Here is a 20,063-nt window from a genome sequence, read left to right as displayed (position 1 = left end):
TATGCCATGAAATATTGTTCATTTAAAGTGGAGGATAGTATTTCAGTGACAGCCCAAGCAGTCACTGTGGATGTTACCATGGTAACAGCACATTTGTCATGACAGCACAGCAAATTGGCATATAAAGCCAGAATAAATTGTCAAAGCATGAGTAGCTAGGAATACGCAAACATCCATGCTCACTTTATTTTGCATGAGAACTAAATATCTCGTGTCGTTTTTACGCTACTTGTTCTGCCTCAGGCCGCTTTTATAGGCTTTTATCTAATGTAACTTCTATATAATGATTTTTCATTAACACAACTTTAAGGGTCTTATAAAATGTTAAGGGTCATACTATGGATGGAGTTCTATTTTTAGATGAGCATACTCATAATGTGGATCATGTGGTTTATGTTGCTATTCTCCCAGAAATGATTCTACACTATTTAGTGATCTATTTTACATTGTGTGTGCATGTCTCTGGGTATTTTAAACAAATACTAGAGTCCATATTTTCCACTTAACTATTCATCTACTCGCATTTGCATGCTTTTGTACTGCTAGGTTGCCAGGGGCTGGGGCAAGCAACGGGAGCTCACTGTCGCATGGATTTGATCTTATGACTGCTGGTCTTCTGACCTTGCAGCACAGAGGCGTCTGGGGTTTAACCCGCAGCACCGCCACATCCAAAGATTTTTGCTTTAGTATCCCACTTTTTAGAGATGTAAGATGGAGCATTTCATACCACCATTTCTGAAATGACTTTTAAAAAGCTGCCAAAACTTACTACCTCAGATGTTTGCATTTCTGTAGAGTAGTAAGTACTCTTTTATTATTTGTAGCCAGATAAGAATGCATGTTAGCCACCATAATTCTCTCAGCCTTTTAATCTGCGTGCCTTCCAATATTATATTGCCTTCCTTCTGTTAAAATAGAGTATCAAGATACTGAGTCAGTGAGGGATGGAATGTTTCAGGGAGGGTATGTGTCAGGAATTTGAGTTAATTCATGACTGAAGCCTATCTTTCAGTGTTGGATCATCATCTAAGAAGGAATTTTAGCAATGGAAGTGTAACATGCAGGTTGGGAAACTTATTTATTTTAAAATTTTTAATCCCATATTTCTCCTTTAAAAGGACCCAAAATGGCTTACATTATTAAAAGGCAATATTTAAAAGGTAAAAATAGAACGTATGCAAATATTAAAAAGAATCAAACAAATACCACACTAACAAGAGTAAACAAAATCAACACCAAAAACAAATTCAAAGCAAGAAGGCATAACACTCCATTTAAAAAACCCTCTCAGACAGCCAGTCACTAAGGGAAAGCCTGTCCGAAGAGAAAGGTCATCTGTTTCAGAAGGATATCTAAGGTGAGCCAGCCTAGCCTCCTGTAGGAGGAAGTTCCAGAATCTGGGTACATTGATAAAAAAACGGCCTATCAAATGTACCTATGAAGGTGGTGGGACCAAGAGAAAAGCCTCCTATGGTTATCTTAACATCTGGCCAGTCTCATAAAGGGAGATGCGGTCCTTAGGATAGCTTGGACCTAAGCCGTGTAGGGCATTATAGGTTAAAACCAGCACCTTGAATTGTGCTTGGACCAGGATTGGCAGCCTGTGGGAACTGAATTACAAATTGTGCTTAGGCTGAAACATTCCAAAACAGGAGAAACTGAATTCTTCCTGTTGCCTGCTTTTGAATGCTTCTCATGTTGTCTTAACTTTTTCTTTGCTATGAACAGAACTGTCAAATTATCATAACAGAATCAAATATGCCTATATTAAAGGATCTGGCAATTAGACTATTGCCTCACAATTTAATTTATATTTGCAGTAATTTGGAAGAACCACCAGTGGTTTTATTCAATAATGCTATTGCTTCTGTCTACCAAATGCCTGTGGGATTCTAGATGTTTAAAAGGTGCTGTGTACTGAATCCCTGACTCACTCCTGTAACCTTCTCTCTTGTAAAGAATGTAAGAATGCTGTGTTGAAGGACAACCCCACTAACAGTGTAGTAAGTAAAATATATATATTTTATAAATGACTGAATATATATATATAAATATATATATAAATGACTGAAAGGAGATGAAATGAAAGATACTTAAGTTGGCCTCTTAGTGATTCACCTGTGTAAAAGGGGAAGTAATAACCCTTCTTCAGAGGCATAATATCTTTTGCTGCCCCCATTTCAACTGCCACTTGCAGCAGCAGACAGAGAGAAAAGCAGAAAAGCGATCAAAGTAAAAGAAGGAATGGAAAAGGAACAATGAATAAAAGACTTCTGGGAAAACAGGACTAGACAAGACTACTTGAACTTGGAGAAGGAGTTGACCGAGAAGGAGATCTGAAACGGCAGAAGTAGCTATGTTCAGCAGCACCGACCTGAGAATGCTGTAAGCCAAGCAAGCTCCTCCAAGGATCTAAAAGAGGAGGAATTAAGATGAAAGAGAAGGGAATGGGCAAGTCCTACAAATAGCATCAGACGTGGTTATTTCTGCCCCATTCACCAAATGGGTGCCACTTGCTAGAAGAGGCCCAGTTTTGAAGGCGCCAGCCATAAGCTCTTGGATAGCTGCATTTTTGTATGTATGGTATTGCCACATTATGTTCACTGTAGGTGTGTCTGAACTGACTGCTACTCTACTGGCATGTTTAGTCCTAGAAATATTATGTACTTAAAAAAACTATACAGAATTGAAGCACAATTTCTATGCAAATTATTAAAGGGACAATAATGCCTTCAAATACGAAAAATGCATGTTTTCAGGATTTAGCAGCTGTAGTCAATGCAAAACTGATACCATTCAAAAATCGATGCTTATTTCTAGTTAAGTGCATCTATAGATATGAACAAACATTTTGAAAGCAGTGGGGGTGTGGTAACTTGTACATCAAGATTCCTTGTGCAATAAATACACTGAAATTGAATTAAAATAACTATTTTGATACTGAAATGGTGTGTGATTTTCCTCTGCCCAGAGTTCTCTCATTTAGCTTTATTAGATTAGCTTGTAGAGTGATTTTTCAAATTCCTTAGAATTGACATAATATTATTGTCTTCTGTTTCTTGAGCAATAATCTTTACTAGTTGATAGAAAATAATTGGTGTTATGATGAACATCTCTGCAGTGGTTTGGAGAAGCCCTTAGTCAGGAACTAGCAAGCTGACAAAAATATATATATATATATATATATATATATATATATATATATATATATATATATATATATATATATCCATCTCCACCTCCCCTACTAATCGTTGCTGACAGTTTGGGAATAAAAAGCTCAGGATAACCCTAAGGGAAACTAAATTTTCTAAAGTTGTGAGTGAGAGTGAGACCTGAACTGATCAGGCCTATCAAAGTCTAAAGTTAACCATGTTGTCAAGTTCAGTGTTGTCTTGATTTCTTGCCACATGCTATCAGAGAACAGCCAGTCATTTAACTGATGTGGAACCATGTCTTTTATGCCAATAAATGATTTGTAAAAGCAACACTTTTCTCACTGTATCCATATGAAACCCTATTGTCAGTAAAATGTATATTTACAGTGGAACCTCTACTTAAGAACTTAATCCGTTTTGGAATGGTGTTCTTAAGTTGAAATGTTCTTAAGTTGAAGCAAAATTTCCCATAGGAATGGACTGAAAACCAATTAATCCGTTCTGGCTGTTTTTTTGTTATGTAGAGGTGCGTTCGTACATTGAACCATTAGTTCCCATAGGAACTAATGCAAAGCTGGTTAATACGTACTCTACCACTAGGGGGAGATTTTTTTAAAAAACCTAAAATGACCTAAGGTTAAAAAAAGAGCAGGAAAGGTTTTTTTTCCTGTTCTTATCTTGGATTTCTGTTCTCAAGTAGAAGCAAAATTTAGCAAATGGAACTGTTCTTAAGTTGGATTGTTCTTAAGTAGAGACGTTCTTAAGTAGAGACCCCACTGTATTTTGTTTTTTAAACTTGATATAAAAGAAAGCCCTGTGTATCTTTATTAGAAAATAATAAGAATAGAAATCTGTCTCATTTTCTTTTTGAAGACAGTATCCTTTCCCTCCCAGATTAGCCTTCTAAGCATGCCAAACACTGATTGCATCCATCTGAGAGGAGGTACTGGGCATTACACTACCACTATTGTTTGAATGGGATTCTTCACTATCTGTTGGAGCAAATTGCTGAAAGAATCTAAAAAACTCTTCTATCTCAACCTTTCACTGACATCTTTAGGAAAACTCCTCTGCTAATTTACACTGATGTATCTTCTCCATGCTGAAAAGGAGGTAGGAGAGGAACTATAAAAGATTCCACTCCTTTTTCTAATCACTGCAGCAGCCCCCGCCCCCATTAAAATAGACACAGCTTTTAGGCAGAAGGATTGTAGAGCTAGTAGTCCAAATACGTTATACAGTTATTTTGCCTCTTCTCCCTATTTAGATTTGGGGTGGTGAGAAGAAACAGGTGCAGCAGTGGAAGAATACAAGAGAGTTACAAGCGAAAAATGATGCCATCTTGATGGGTGTCAAATTCTGTGAAAGTGCCAGAATAAGTTCATGATACATGCCTCCTCTGGAAGAACCCAAGCAGTCATAATAGTGGCCCCTGCCATCCAATTACCTGTTATAAATTGGCTTATGCTGATACGGCAGGTGCCAGGTTTCTATAGATTGCTGAGCTTTCTTGATATTTCTAGCTGGCATAGATGCCATTACTAAAAATATGGCTGAACAGAGGAAGAACTAGTGCCCATAGTTTGCCTGGCATAAATTCTTGATCGGTTATTCCATAGTTTGAAAGAAAATGGAAAAATTAGCACCATTTACAGCTATAATATAACTTATTGCATCCCGTTTTTCTTCTTCTTAGTAGATGTTCATGTTTTCCTTTAGCCATATTTCATGCAGACCTGACACCTGCCTATATTTCGACGTTGTTCTTGCTCATCTTTGAGAGTCTGTGAGACAGGGCTTGACGTGAACTGCATCTCTGGATTCACAGTAGTTAACCAGAAACTGTATTCATTGGAAAAAAACTGGCATGTTCCTCGTTGACCTTGGCACTCAATGAAGGGTGCCGATCGGAAGTCTTCTAGGCAGCTTCCAGTTGACATAAGAGACTGTCCACCTCCCTGGTCACCAGATCCAGTATGCTGAAAGAAGCAGACAAAAGAGCTATAAAATATTGTACTTGGGCACACCCACCTAACTGCTCTTGCTTACAACATGACTTCCATGCAAGTACTTCTATTCAGTTAGCAGTGCTGCCCAGTGATTTAACAGTTAGTAGATGTTCAGATGGGTTTACTATTTTCCTGCAACCTTATATCGTCTTGGAAAATACTTGTGTTGTTTCCTGTCGTTTTGGCTTGAATTTATTACCATTCAGTATTATGTCTTCTGCACTCCGCTGTGCCAAGAATGATTGAAACAACACTTAAGTCATGTCAAAATCAAGACAGGTAAAGACTGGACAACAATATTAGTAACTCCTCAGATAACGCTGTTTTCTCAGCAGAAAAACAAAAATAATGTAAACTGTCTAGCTTTATTATAGCTGTTGAAAGGCAGGAAGAAAAACTCAACCCACGAAATTCTATTATTGCTCTATTCATATTTTACAAGAGAATTTTAGAGGTGAGAAATGTGTCTGTAGTTCTTATTTTATGGAGTGTGCACGGGTTACAGACAATGGTTTATGGCCTCCAGTGTATATCCAAATAAATATTCATTTAGTTTGTAGCTTGGATCCAGTTGTTGGGTGACTAAACTCATACACAAGGTTAGGAAATAAAATGATTCTGTCAGATGATGATCTGGAACTTTGAAAGCCTGTCAGTCAATGAATATGTAAAACTTGAAGTGAATGATTTCAGAAATACTGACAGCCCAATTCTGTCCAAGTCGACTCTGAATTAGAATCGAAGTTTCAGTATATTTGATAACCTAATTTTCCTGTGTGGATCTACATAATCCTCAATCTTACCATTAAAAATGAGTAGCCTATCCAAAGACTTCTCCAGTTCAGTGGACAAGGGGGAATGGATTGGTCTTGACTGTGGATTGCAACAGCTTGGGCCGGAGCTTCACATACAGCACATCTGCTAATGTAGGGTTTTATTTCTTCTTCGGAAACAGGCATCATGGGCAAAGGAGCTGCACTGGACAGCCAGTAAGATTTGTCATTACGACTTGCATAGTAGCAAACCTGATTGATATTGCAGTAAGCAAAAGGCATGGTGCTGAACACAGGAAGACAAGACCCAGCCAGACCTGAAACAAAGGAGAAATCCACCATGGTTTCATAATTAATAATCCAAGTAACCAAGGACTTAAGAACAATTAGAAGCTAGTTGTCTTGAGTTTTATGCCACCCCACTTACACCTGCTAGGCATGTGGCTGATGAATAAGGATTTTTGGTGATAGGAAAGATGTGAAATTTATCAGCTCAGGAAAATGCTATCTAGAACAGACAGTTACCTATTGTACCTCTTTGTTCAAGTATGCAGTTATCTTACCCACAATAAGTTTAATGTGTAAATTATAAATGAATTCCTTACTCTCGAAGGATCATAGTTCAGTGATATAGGGCATGGGGATGAAAAACCATAAATGGCAGTGGCAGCAGAAGAAGGCCATGATATCCACATGCCCTTGCCCTTTTCAGTTAATCCTCTGTCATCCTTCCTTCAGCAGAATTAAGTGGATAATTAATGTCCCAGCAGGTTAGAAAAGAACCTTTGCTCTGAAACAGGTCAAGATCACTGGTTTGCAAGGAAGACCCAAGTTAGTCACTACTGACATTTGCTTTGCCATTGTTCTTTTCTCTGAAATTAAATGGATGGTCAGTTCTAACACTATCTCTGATAAGACACTACCTTTTTGTACCTACCATGTTGTGTCTTCACATGAGGGTATTATGTCTGGAGACCTGATCTAAATAAAAACAGGAATTCAGAGACAGTCTTCTCAATTGTTTGCAATACTCACCTAGATCTTGATTATGGGCTTTCTCTTGCCCTTCAAAATACAGTAGGCTGTATCCAGTCCACAGTGTTGCCATTCCTTCTGGGCAAAATGGTTCTCTGTCTGACTGACTATGAAGAACAAGCAAAAACCCACTAACAATTCTTACTTCTGGTCCTGGTGGACCTGGCATTCCAGTTGGACCAGGAAGACCTTACCAAATGGAAGAAAAGTAGACAATTAACATTTTCTTTCAAAGGATGGCCTAGGTTATAAAAATGATGTTTAGAACAGGCTTGACTAATCAGTTCAAGGTTCTAAATTCTTGAGCTCCAAATTAAATGGCAAACTTGTCCATCATGGTTAATGGCATAGTAGCTTCCTCAATCAAACATCATCAGAATTTAGAAGTCAAAATATAAAGACCTTAGATTATATCTGAGACTTGACACTCCAGGAACACAAAGTGAGTGTTTCACTGCCAAAGTTTTTGATCATTCCTTACATAATAGCAGGAACTTGCTGAAGCTAACTATGATTAACCAGCAACATGCTGGGCCATCTCTCAGTTGCCACAGGAATATATATACAACTTGGCACTTCATCAAGAGGCTACAATTAGCTGCAGCAAATTATGCAAACCTAGCATAAACCAACAGGATTCTGACCAATTATTAAACTTATATAGGTAAAGGTTCCCCTTGACATTTTAGTCAGTCGTGTTCGACTCTAGGGGGCGGTGCTCATCCCCATTTCCAAGCCGTAGAGCCAGCGTTTGTCTGAAGACAGTTTCCGTTGTCATGTGGCAAGCGCGACTTAAACCCGGAATACTGTTTACCTTCCCACCGAGATGGTACCTATTTATCTACTTGCATTTACATGCTTTCAAACTGCTAGGTTGGCAAGGAGCTGGGACAAAGCGACGGGAGCTCACTGTCGCGTAGATTCGATCTTACGACTGCTGGTCTTTTGACCCTGCAGCACACAAAGGCTTCTGCGGTTTAGCCCGCAGCGCCACCACATCCCCTATTAAATATATATACATATACACTAATTTGTAACACAAGTATTTCCCTAAAAATATGATATGCAATTGTGTGTATAAGGTCATCTACCTTGCAGCCCTGTGTATCCTTTTTCTCCTATGTCACCTTGATCACCCAGGAGTCCAGGTGGCCCAGGCGAACCAATCTGACCTGGAAGACCAAAGGATCCTTCTTCTCCTTTCATTCCTAAAATACAGTACAACACATTTACCTGGTCAAGCAACCCTAGTTCTGCTCTGTGTAAGGATCCATATTAAGGCATTCACATATAACATTAAACAGGTCATGGATGATTCCTATGGAGTCATAACTGCATCCCTCTAGAAACTATACAAAATAGTTTTTTTTTTAAAAAAATGATACTGACTTCTCAACTGTTCCATATTCCATAGTTGGCAACCTGATCTACTTATTTTATTGCAATCAAAAGCATTATAGCCTCTTAGGGTAGAAATGGAGACCATGACAGGAATGGCCATCCTTTGTTATGTAGGGTATTAAGGGAAAAAACATATTTTTCATTCCTTTTTATAGAGAACTGTACTACAAAAATATGGTGGGAAAATACAATGGTAGTTTGGAATACGGGCTGGAAAAAAAGAAAGATATATTTTAAAACCCAAGATCAAGAAAATGTTGGCAAACTAACTTTGTTGGATTTCAAAAGAAGTACCAAGCATCCTAACAAAAGTAAAGGTCTATATAAGCCACATAAATATGACATTTTCAATTTGCAGAAATAAGTATATATAATTATTAATGGCCAACTTTTGTCTTCTAGATTGAAATTTATATCATTTAAAGTTCTGAAGCCAACTACAGAAAATAGCTCTACAGTATCTTATTTCCACGACCAATATTTAAGAAGAATCTTTTACACAAGGTTATCTTTTACACAACTAATACAAAGTAAAGTACTGGATGCTACATATACGGTAGTTTTTGTATATATTTTTGTATAACATTGTATACAGTAACATGCTATATTTAGACAATGTATTCCAGTTGTAGCAAAGACCACATTAATATTGAACATTTACTATTATTAGTAAAAATCGTAGAAATATAGAAGGAAGGCATTGTCAAATTATGTAACATAAACTGAAGTCAATATGGAGTTAGGTAGACTCCTTTGGGATTGGTGAACTGGAAAGATTTGTAATTAAAGCCTTAGTGACTTTGCTTCTTCCTTGCATATCATGTATTTCTCAAGGTCATAAAATCTTTACCTGGGGGACCAGGAAAGCCTGGTGGCCCTCTTAATCCAGTGGGACCTGGTGATCCTCTTAGACCTAACACTCCAGGTGGCCCTGGAATCTTGGGACACAGCGAATAATCAACTATTCCGGCTTCACCTGGGTCACCTGAAATGTACAATATCACTAATATAAGAGGAAAGTCATAGCCCAGAAAGACCCATGTTGACAGAAAATTCATGTAGGCTTTGCCTGATTTCGGAGTGGATTCTTCTGAACATTTCACTAACTGGCTCTTTATGTTACTGCTATAACTGTTAGTAGCAAAGGAAGGGGCTATTAACTACTTTAAATATGATGGGGGGAAAAGAGTGGGTGCAGTATTACTAGCTTTCCACTGACAGCCCTCACATTTGAGCTGCATAATTAGCAGAAGAGACCTTTGCAGGAAGAAGAGTGCCTTGCTCTGGGGAAGAGCCCCTGTCACTTTTCAAATTATTGTTAAAAGATGAAATTGCATATTCCAGAATGGAAAATATGGCATACCCTCTTGCACACTTAGGAAGATGCAAGCATTTAGTGCAGTCTCAAGCATCAGCATGTCATTGCTCCCCATAGTAGAGGGTCAGTCTGTTAGTTCATTTCTGAGAAGGACTAAGATCTGATGTAACATTCATTCTTCCCGAAGGACTCATCACATTGCCCAGTTCTGGCCCATAATCCCTATAATGCATCATTAATAAGGGGCTGAGTGTAGTCTCAGAAAATATTTAGAGCATCATAAACTTCTTTGGTACAGAGAAAATGCAACATGTTCATAACAGAATTTAATCAACACTTTTAGCCAAAATGAAAAGAGAGAGAGAGAGATTTAAGAGCAAAGCAAAATAAATCAGCACTCAGGAAAAAAAGTTCTCCAAAAGGAATTTCTCCTTCTGCAGCTTACCTCTGCAACCTGGTGGGTTGAATACCAAAAATCAGATCGTGACAGTCATTTCACATGCAGGAAGGAAACAAGCATCATGCAGACAGTTAGTACAAATTTATGACAAAAACTATAATAGCTTGTGGAGATCGATGAAGACCTCTTTCTTCCTGAGACAGGGCAGCAAATGGTACCCCAGCCCAGCATTCACTGTCACTGAAACCAAGGGCAGTGAAATAATGTTCGCACCTGAGGCAGAAAATGCCACAAGCACCAGCCAGCCCCCCTGGCACTAGAATAATAAGCTGAATAAATAAAACACTAGACAAATTTAAAACAAAATGCTAGGAGTAGGAATCATATCAGTGTTTGTGTAAGGCTTGTGTAAAGTTTGCCATGAGGAAGTGCTAAAGTGCATCTCGATTGAACAGTTGGGCGGGTGGCCAAGCAACTGACTGAGCTACACCCTGCCACCTTGTCAATTTGCTGCAATTAGTCATGGCAAGTTATATAAACCCCCCCAAACGCCAGTAGGATTTTGGCTGACATAAACTGAATAACTAACAATTTGCTGCCCTTTTATGATGTCCCAAATCAGTCAACTTGCTCAGCATAATAGCAGAGCTGTTCTGGTGTGCATGTAACGACCGAAACGACTACAACAAAAGACATGAACATGCTATTTACATGAATGAAATGGCCTGGAAAACTCTTTATCACCATAATTATGTTTTATTTATTTTCTCCCACCTTCACCACCCACTCACCTGTAGGTCAATAGATCCTGGTGGAAGGTTCCAGACATGTCCAAGGGCTGCACACTGCCATGCCATTTAGGTTGGTCTTAAGGTTTGGGGAATTATTTTCACTGTCTATCCCTTTTTGCAAAACAGATTTGCCCTTGATTTTTTTGTCCCATTGTGCCTACTTTATCCATCTATTACAGACAAGCAGACTTCCAGCCTTGACATGCCCAGTTTCACTGAATTGGACAGAACTTTGCAAAGGTTTCATTAAGGTATATCAATTAACATTGTACTGTATAATTATCTGTATTTGGGCAATGTACAGTGGGTCATAAAGGAAAATTCAGAGCAGCTAATATGTGTTTGGTGATGAGAAAAAAATGTTAATTACCTTTGGGACCCATAGGGCCTGGTAGTCCTTGAAAGCCTTGATCTCCGAATTCGCCACGGGCACCAGGGGGGCCTTGCAAACCAGGGTTTCCCATTGGACCTTAACAAAGAGGGAATTTGAACTAACACCACTCTGTGATTTTAACTAAACAAATACATTTAGAAATAAACAAATAAATAAAATTAAGATAAATAATTTATGTTATTTGATTCACATGCAAACTAGTAATATCAAGCCATACCTCTCATGCCATCCCTTCCTGGGTTTCCTGGAATGCCTTTATTTCCTGGTTTTCCTGGAGGACCAGGAGGACCAGGTGAGCCATATGTCCCACAATCACCTGGATCGCCTTTAACAAGAATGGTATTTCCTGGAGGACCAGGCTTGCCAGGAAGACCTGGGGGGAAAAATAAATATCCCTGATAACAAATGAGCCAAGATGTCTTAATCAAGGATGACAGATAATGAAACATCCAACAGGTTTCAGTGTAGTGGTTTTAGAAACAACTTAAATACACATATTCCCAAAATAAATTAAATTAATTACTAAAAATGGTGCTGGGTAGCAAGGGAAGCCTACATTATCCTTTGGGCTTATCAGAGAAATGTAGGAAGCTGCCTTTCACGGTCAAAGCACTGTTCCATCTAGCCAAGGACTGTCCTACATTGATAGGCAATATTTCTACTGGATTTCTTATCCAGATCTACCACGGAAGGTCACCAAATGTTTTTTTCCCCCCACAGCTATTGGTTTGATCTGGACCCCTAATATCTTTTATCTGGTTTAGAAGGAGTCAAGACTTTATATATAATCACTTTATTAGAGTCAGTTTTTCGTCAAAGGCCACCAGAGCAGTTTACATGGTAAAGGCATAATAAAGTTGAATTATCCAATTACTTCCTATGAGGTGAGGAGACCCTATTCTCCTAAGTCCTTGACTGGAACAGAGGAACTGCCTGCTTTAGAAAAGAATCTCTGGGAGACTTTTACCCTGTTTTAGTGGCTTCCTTCTAACTGTTCTGATTAGCCGCCCAAATCGTACAAAAGTTTAGCACCTCTTGTCCCATCTATGCCAGGAGGACCTTGGTCACCTGGAGGCCCAGGAAGCTTGTTTTCAGAAGGCTGACCCATTGGGCCTGCAAGTCCGGTAGCACCTGGCCTGCCTGTAAGAAAAAGGAAAGTATTTTGTATTTTATTGCTGGAAATATAGTGATATATAACAGTGGTTCTGAATTGCGGACCAGTTGGGGTGGGGTGGGCTCCGTGCACGGGGAGCCTGGGCACCTCCTGTGCTCGTGGACGGGTTGTGCTCACAGGGGGGGAGGTCGTACGCTCGCACATGCGTGGGTGGGATACACTCGCAAGGGGCAGGTCACACTCGCGTGCATGCGGAGGCGGGTGGGGCACCTGGCATACGGGTGGGTGGGCTGTGCATGTGGGTGTTCGTTGCGTTAGTGCGTGCGGGTGGTGGGAGATCTGTCTCTGTGGCCCAGTCCTGCCAAAGCCATGGACTGGCACTAGGCTGTGGACCGGGGTTGGGGACCCCGATATATAACAGTGGCTGTGAAGGTGCTATGAAATTTTAAAAGGCTTGTTAGAACATTGAGAATTTACAGGCCTGAAGAGGTCAAGGCAGCAGAAATAATGAACTGCCATATTGTTCACCTGTGCAGACTCAGAAGTGCTGAGTCACAGTGACATTGAAGAGGTGTGTCTGAGGATGATGCAACACCTTTCCTGGTTGGACAGAAGCATCTACTTGCATGTATATAACTGTACTGTGTATACATGATGTACTCTCTTTATTCTCCTACCTTCTCCTCTATTCTTTTTATCCATTACTTTGCCTCTACTTACTTATATTGTTGCCACGCCGAAGGACTGCTGCTCTGTATATTTGTACATATTATAAATACAAGTGTCTTGCAAGAAGAAGAGCGTGTGTGCGTGTTATTTCCTTCACCAGGACTTGAAGAAGGACTCTGCTAATTACAAGTCTGAGCTGACAAGGCTGTGTTTCAGTCACTGGTCTGTTCCTTTCCCCCAAAACACTGCATTTCCAAAAGAATTTCAATTCCTCCACATCCATTGGTTTAATGCCATGTGGGATGTGTTTGAATGTGAATCTTAGGAACCTACTCACTATTATCATGTCGTTATAAGGAAACAAAACACTCCACCCTCCCATTAACTAGATGGCAGAAGATAAACTATGTTCCTGCATAAAAACAATGGAGAAAACAGTTTCTTACCAGGAGGCCCTAAGAGGCCCATGTCTCCAGGTGGCCCTGGATATGAAACACCTGGAAGCCCAGGTTCTCCTCTGTCGCCTTTTGGTCCAGGATCTCCAATGTCTCCTGGAGGTCCAATTTCATTTAAACCTTCAGGAGGGAATTACAACATAGCATAAAGCTTCACAGAATTCCAGTGAGCATCACACATGCTGCTTCTTCCCAGGTGAAGTTAATCAACATTTTCCAGCTCTGTCTCCAAATTACTGGCATCACTAAATTAGGCCTCTCAATGTCTTTCAAACAAAAAGGGTACAAGTCTTAGTTTTTGAAACACTTTCCACACTGCAGGTCAATAAATTTTATTTATTTATTTATTTATTTGTATCATTTGCAGGCTGCCTTTCTTCCAGTGAGTCAACCCAAGGCAGTTCACAGTGCTAAAAACAAGTAAAGTTAAAAACACAATAAATTACACATTTTAAAAAAAATTATAAAGAAATTAAACTATAATAATAATAATTAAAAGTACATTAATTACACCTCTCTCTCTTGTGACTTTGCCCTTGCATGCATACATGATTCTGCCTCCCATCATGACTGGAACCAAAAGGGCTGGAAACGATCGCTGCATGGACAGGAGGAAAGTAGCCTGGAGGGAGGTGGAGCTGCACATGTGCACAGAGGCACATGCCTTAGAGGGAACCTTGCATGCAAGATATAACTAAGACATGTCTCACTGCAGCCGAATGAGACATCTCAATGTGTACAGCTGAGGCAGCAGTTTTATCTGTGCAAATGTACTCCTGGCCACTGCTGGAACCTAGACATCCAGGTTCAGGGATGAATCCAAGAGGATACCTAAACTGTGGACCTCAGTTTTCAGGATGAGTGCAACCCTATCCAGCACACATTGCAGCCCTGTTCCCTCATCTGCTTTTCAACTGACCAGCAGCATCTTTCACTTGTCGGCATTGAGACACTGAGACACACACACACTTTTTAATGCAGTAATTTTGATTCTTTACCTGGAGATCCTGATGGCCCCTTTTGACCCTGCAGCCCATTCAAACCATTTAATCCAGGTAGTCCCGAAATGCCTTGTAAATGTTACAGGGAAGAGAACAATGGAAGGATTTAAAACAGGAAAGTAGCCATGGGGGAAAAAACTCGAGACCAAATAATGAAATACATTTTAGCAGTATGCACATCAGCATGTTTTACAGAAAATATTGTAAGTGACAATTTTTGAAGAGTTACAGAGCTAAAGAGTAGTATATGAAAAAGAGCAGGAAACTAAAGTCATTTTCATATACAACAGTTTTCCTGAACTTTTATGATGCAATAGCCTGTCCTCAGCTGAGATCAATGGAGCAGGATTAGGCTGGGGAGACAGTGACCATCAACTCTTTGAGAGGTGATCTATTAGTAGGGTGGTATATCTCTGCTTTTGAAGCCTCCAGTGTGACTGTTGCAAGCTCAATGACACTCATCTACTGGCCACCAGGAGAATGAGGCCAAAAGGGACGCTTTGGCCAATTTAATTGAAATCTGCCAGATCCAAACACTCATTGTTTCTTTGACTCAGCCAGGGCTGGTTCCTGTTAGTACACTAGCCTAAAACTGGCATAGTTGAGTTCTACCATATTGGTTCAGTGGTAGAGAAGATGCAAAAATGACAGCCCTACTGAGGCAAGCAATGAAAAAACTTCCTGCACTTTCTATAGCAAACTAGAAAGCTTTACGTGGGGCAGACCCTTCACCAACTGACTCACCCCATTTTAAAATTGATCTATATATGGCTTTGTGCTTCTTCTTTTTTTAAAGGCTATCTTATAGCAAGCAAGTATACTGGAGTGCTTAGAACTGTTGGATTGGGATTTGGGACATCCAGGTTTAAGTCCTCACCCAACCAATAAACTCACTGGCTAGGCCAGTCACACACTCTCACTCATTCTCTCTACTTCATAGGTAAGGAAGAGAAAAATAAGCCTTGAGGTCTTTGGTCAAAAGCTGAGGTACGAATCAACAAATGGGCAAGAATTCCTCCATATTCAAGGTGTGTGTTTTTAAAAAATTGTTAATTTCAGCATCTGAAAATGAAAAGAGATTTCTCTAAATGCCCTCTCTGTGTTTTTTAATTACTTACAGTACTGTTCCACCCAGTAACAGCTAAAGAACTAGAGAGATCACTACTCTGCATCTGAAATTTATTGTTTACTGTTTACACTTTATTGTCAGTATTTTGACAACACACAAAATAAGAGATAATACCTTATGCAGGGCCTGACTACAGCATAGGTAAACATTAAAGGTTGTAGTCAATCTTCAGAATCCAGTTTACTGTTCTAAGTCTCTTGATCCTTGTTTTACTCAACTATGATTGATGGTTTTGTTTACTTTTCTAGGCAATTTCTAACAATTTTGCCAGCAATTCAAAACAAAATCAACACTTTTACGTTTACATTTGGAACAGTTACAGTCTATAAGTTTAGTTGGCTGAACTACACATGAACTGTTGCTATATATTACAGCATGATTCTGCAGCTTGCCTTATTTAAATATAAAGCTGTTTAAACTTCAAGAATAATTCAAGTGAATGTGGTTTTAAGACTTGGCCATTAATTACAACTATGAAAGTAGTAATTAAAAACTAGAATAAAGTGTGCTGCTGCTTATAGGTTTTTTCCCCATAGCAGAAGGGCTCTACAGTATAATACTAATCCTCTACGTACATCTGAAAACCATTTCTGTAGGTGGAATTGGCACAAACTATAAGGTTAAAGTTTACTTTTTAAAAAAATAATGAATTCCTAACACAGATGCAACTACTTTAACAAATGTGCTCTCATTATTTATTAGCCTTCACTAAAATTCCTGTAAAAATCTTCAGTTCACAATTAAATGTCCAAAATACTGTATTCACTCTTGAGTAGTACGCTTTGTGTGTGTGGGAGGGGGATCTACATACTTGCTCATTTCTTAAGACCAGCTCAAAATATCACAATCTTTATGCTAATTTTGAACTTAAAATTAAATCTACTTCACTGCCCTTAGTATAAGGTGGCATGTATCTCTTTTATAAAAAAACAAAGGCAGATGCTCTAACCTACTGAGACATACCAGATCTGCTTCATTTATATTTAATTAAAAATATTAGCTATAATACTAAAATAAAAGATTACAACCACACAAAATCATAAAATGGAGTCCAGGGACATGTAACATCTAAAGTTCCAGGGGAAAATATTTTGTTGTTATCTAAAGCAAAACCATGTGGAGATCAATCACAGTTTCTCTATGGAAATGCATTCTGCCCTTACTTTTTTCAGCTAGGATTTAATAAACAGAGTTCCAAATCTGGACTGTTACACAAATTGAGACCTCCTCCTGAGTTTACATGCTGTGTTTTCAACATACAAATTTTACATTTATATTTACAATTGCACTTGTCAACTTCAGCAGCCCACCCCATTTACTGCCACAAGTCACAAAATATTGGTTTACCTTTTCTACCTAGGCTGCCAGGTAATCCTGGCAAACCTGGAAGTCCCAAAATACCAGGAGTACCTTGTTCACCTGGAGCTCCTGCTAAGCCGACAGCTCCCTGAGCACCTGTAGTTAGAAGAGATATTCATTATGGTTACCATATTTTTCTGTGTATAAGACACTACTTTTTCCTAAAATCATTACACTAAAAATTGAGGGGCGTCTAATACATGGAAGTAAACCGAGGAGAAAAGCATGCACAGGCCCGGAGGGTGCCGACTGATTTCGGCACTTGGGCTCAAAAAGGTCAAAATTGGGGGGGGTGTTATACATGGGCCATCTTATACATTGGAAAAATATGGTAAGTTATTATTACTGTTTCTCCCGACTGTCTCATTTCCCTACAACAGTCCGTATAGAATAGGGTACATTTGTATATAAAATATCAACATAAAGCTGGGAGCATACCATGACTTCAGATGTGCAATAGCATTTTGTTTCAAATGCATATACTATAGTGACATATAATAGAAACATTAATCCCTAGATGTGCCTTCATTATGAAGATGCCTACCTAATACAGGAAGATGTTACAGAAACCAACAAGTCTGACTTTTCCACATGGCTGCAACAGGTAAAGGAGAATGAAGAATGAAGGTGAGCATGAAGATTATTGTTTGAATGAGTCCTGCATTCCACTGTGGACGTACTTCCAGCCACTGACCTACCCATACCTTTTACATGTAATTGGCGATTAACTTTTTAGTGAATCTAGTTTTCCTTTCCCTACTTCTAGCTCACCTGGGAAGCCAGGTGTTCCTGCATATCCAGGTAAACCTTTGAATCCGTCTCTTCCTTGTCTCCCTTGAACACCTGGTATGCCTTGGTCTCCTGGTAATCCATCAAATCCTTAGCCAAACAAAGGAAGAAGTTAATGAGTTAGTTTAACAGATTTTTAATACAGTGGATTTCTAAAGTGGCATGTTCTATGCAAATAGTTATAATTCTAGGACTGGCCCAAGAGTTTTCTCTGCCTGACATGAACAGGAAGCTGCCCCCTCCTCTTCCATGCAAGAAAGCCAACCAGACAGAATTGAATCTCACTATGACACTGTTGATAGAGGCCAGCCTCTTTCACTGCACCTAAGGGAAGCAGACTAGCTTAGAGGATGTAGTTTAGACTGTACAACCCACACATCTATCACTTCCAAAATTACATTATTAATTCCCACTCTCAGTTATCTCTCATCAGAAGTAGCTAGTTTAGTCTCCATAACAATAAGGCAGAACCTGCATGCTCCATTATTCTACTAAAAGTAGTAGCTTTTCAGAAACACATTGACATATTATTTTACATAGCCATCTTGTATGTGTGGGCTAGTACAATGGGAAAACAGGACTTGCTTACTTCAGATTCAAGTGCACTGTGCAGTACACTATTTTTGAACACTTGATTTGTAAATACACAATTTGAAGAAGTGTAGACTACAATAGTCACACAGATAAGCCACAACAATCCTACAGAATGAGCAATATAACTGAAGATGTAAAAAGGGCTAGATCCAGGTTTCAAAGGGCCGTGCCCACCCGTATGCTATCACAACAATGATTTCACTAGGTGGTAGTGGCAAGCAGCAACACAGTGGTAACTGTATTATTTGAACTTAACATATTACACTATGATTATATAAAGGCTTCTCTGTTTTTACTTGCCATGTAAAACCGCCCAAAGTAGACACATTCTAGATGGACATTATATAAATCTAATATATATCTAATATATATATATATATATTAATATATATATATATATATATAAATAAATAAATAAGTGACACTAGATATTTCATACACTGTATAGAAACAAACATATGTTTCCAACTAATTACTGTACATACTCAGTAGGAAGCTGGAGCCAAATATGCATGATGTAAGTCTTTACAAATAAATACGCAATTATGTATGGTGCATACTTCAATGTACAGCAAAAAGGAATGCATGAAGAGTCAAAAATGTGTACGGTATAGTAAAAGTATGATTAAACCTTGTTCATCACTTCAAACTTCAGAGTTTATTAGTCTTTAAGTAGATGGACATAAACCACCAGTTTGCTGACTTGTGCTGGTTCATTTAGCAGCCAAACAGATGTTCAGTGCTTCAAAGCTTTTCCTCCCCCAGCAGGCACCGAACTTGGAAGCAATGGCCTGGCTTCTTGCCCCGCCTTCTCTGGGCCCTGCCTCTGGATGAAGCAGGGCTTTGAAGCACTGCTTCATCCACTAAATGGCTACTGCTGGCCACTAAATGAACCAGCACGAATCACCAAACCAGTGGTTTGTGCCCACCTCTAGTCACAAATTAATATACATAATAAGATGATAAGCATGTTATTTAACTAGTTTCTGCATGCTTATCAAGCTCTGATCGCTTCTGATTAAAAATAGTCTAATTGTCTGGCCATTTTAATTGGTTTTTGATTTTGTCTATACAGTATTTTTATGAGTCCAGATTTTGAATTGTACAACACTCTGATATGAATAAAGAAAGAAAGAACTAGTATATATTTGTTGCCAAATAAACAAAACATATAATAATAACCTGGCAATCCTCGATCTCCTCTAGAACCTTTCTCTCCAGGCTGGCCAAAGCTAATGGCTGGATCACCCCTAGTACCTGCAAAAATTCAAAGATAGAAATTGCTTTCAGGAACAAGAAGTGTCCAACATAATAAGTAAATAAACAGAACACTTTCCCCCCTGTCTATATTGGCTTTGTCACAGTGGTTCTGACTTTGTACTATTGCTTCATAGAACTTTTAGGCTTTTAATTTTTCTAAGGGCTTCTTTGGCTGTAACTCTTTTGATGTACATTAGGGCCTTCAACTATACGCTTTTTGACTGTCCACACCAAAAGAACATTAAAACTTAAAAAGCAGATGTTGAAAGGTATCAACAGATGGGCAATACCGAAACCAGATTGATTATGTTCACTGCAGCCAAAGATGGAGAAGCTCTAGACAGCAAAAACAAGACCTGGAGCTGATTGTGGCTCTGATAATCAGCTTCTTATAGCAAAACTCAAGCTTAAACT

General features: G+C 39.0%; 2 protein-coding genes across 5 annotated transcripts in view; one reads left to right on the top strand and one right to left on the bottom strand.

Annotated features, from left to right (window-relative positions):
• RHBDD1 (rhomboid domain containing 1) overlaps positions 1–11,150 on the top strand; it is a 66,188-nt gene extending 55,038 nt beyond the window's left edge. For 2 of the 3 annotated variants that reach the window (XM_072995987.2, XM_072995985.2), the window contains one exon: positions 8,779–9,179. In XM_072995987.2, the coding sequence (XP_072852088.2) occupies position 8,779 (1 nt within the window). In that variant the 3' untranslated portion in view covers positions 8,780–9,179. Of the gene's footprint in view, positions 1–8,778; positions 9,180–10,891; positions 10,956–11,064 lie in introns of those variants that run through there. The other variant, XR_012085716.2, reaches the window with a different exon arrangement.
• The window catches only part of COL4A4 (collagen type IV alpha 4 chain), a 98,483-nt gene continuing 81,547 nt past the window's right edge, over positions 3,128–20,063 (bottom strand). The window contains exons 34-46 of one of the 2 annotated variants that reach the window (XM_072995991.2): positions 19,572–19,646; positions 17,778–17,885; positions 16,995–17,102; positions 14,516–14,587; positions 13,509–13,637; positions 12,312–12,419; positions 11,497–11,652; positions 11,256–11,354; positions 9,227–9,361; positions 8,067–8,183; positions 6,976–7,164; positions 5,971–6,257; positions 3,128–5,137 (exon numbers count right to left, since the gene is read on the bottom strand). In XM_072995991.2, coding sequence (XP_072852092.2) covers positions 4,874–5,137; positions 5,971–6,257; positions 6,976–7,164; positions 8,067–8,183; positions 9,227–9,361; positions 11,256–11,354; positions 11,497–11,652; positions 12,312–12,419; positions 13,509–13,637; positions 14,516–14,587; positions 16,995–17,102; positions 17,778–17,885; positions 19,572–19,646 — 1,847 coding nt within the window. In that variant the 3' untranslated portion in view covers positions 3,128–4,873. Of the gene's footprint in view, positions 5,138–5,970; positions 6,258–6,975; positions 7,165–8,066; positions 8,184–9,226; positions 9,362–9,550; positions 11,355–11,496; positions 11,653–12,246; positions 12,420–13,508; positions 13,638–14,515; positions 14,588–16,994; positions 17,103–17,777; positions 17,886–19,571; positions 19,647–20,063 lie in introns of those variants that run through there. The other variant, XR_013542974.1, reaches the window with a different exon arrangement.

This window comes from Pogona vitticeps, chromosome 3 (genome assembly GCF_051106095.1).
Source record: "Pogona vitticeps strain Pit_001003342236 chromosome 3, PviZW2.1, whole genome shotgun sequence".
In the NCBI taxonomy this organism is placed as follows: Eukaryota; Metazoa; Chordata; class Lepidosauria; order Squamata; family Agamidae; genus Pogona; species Pogona vitticeps.
This window is presented reverse-complemented; position numbering and strand designations above follow the sequence as displayed.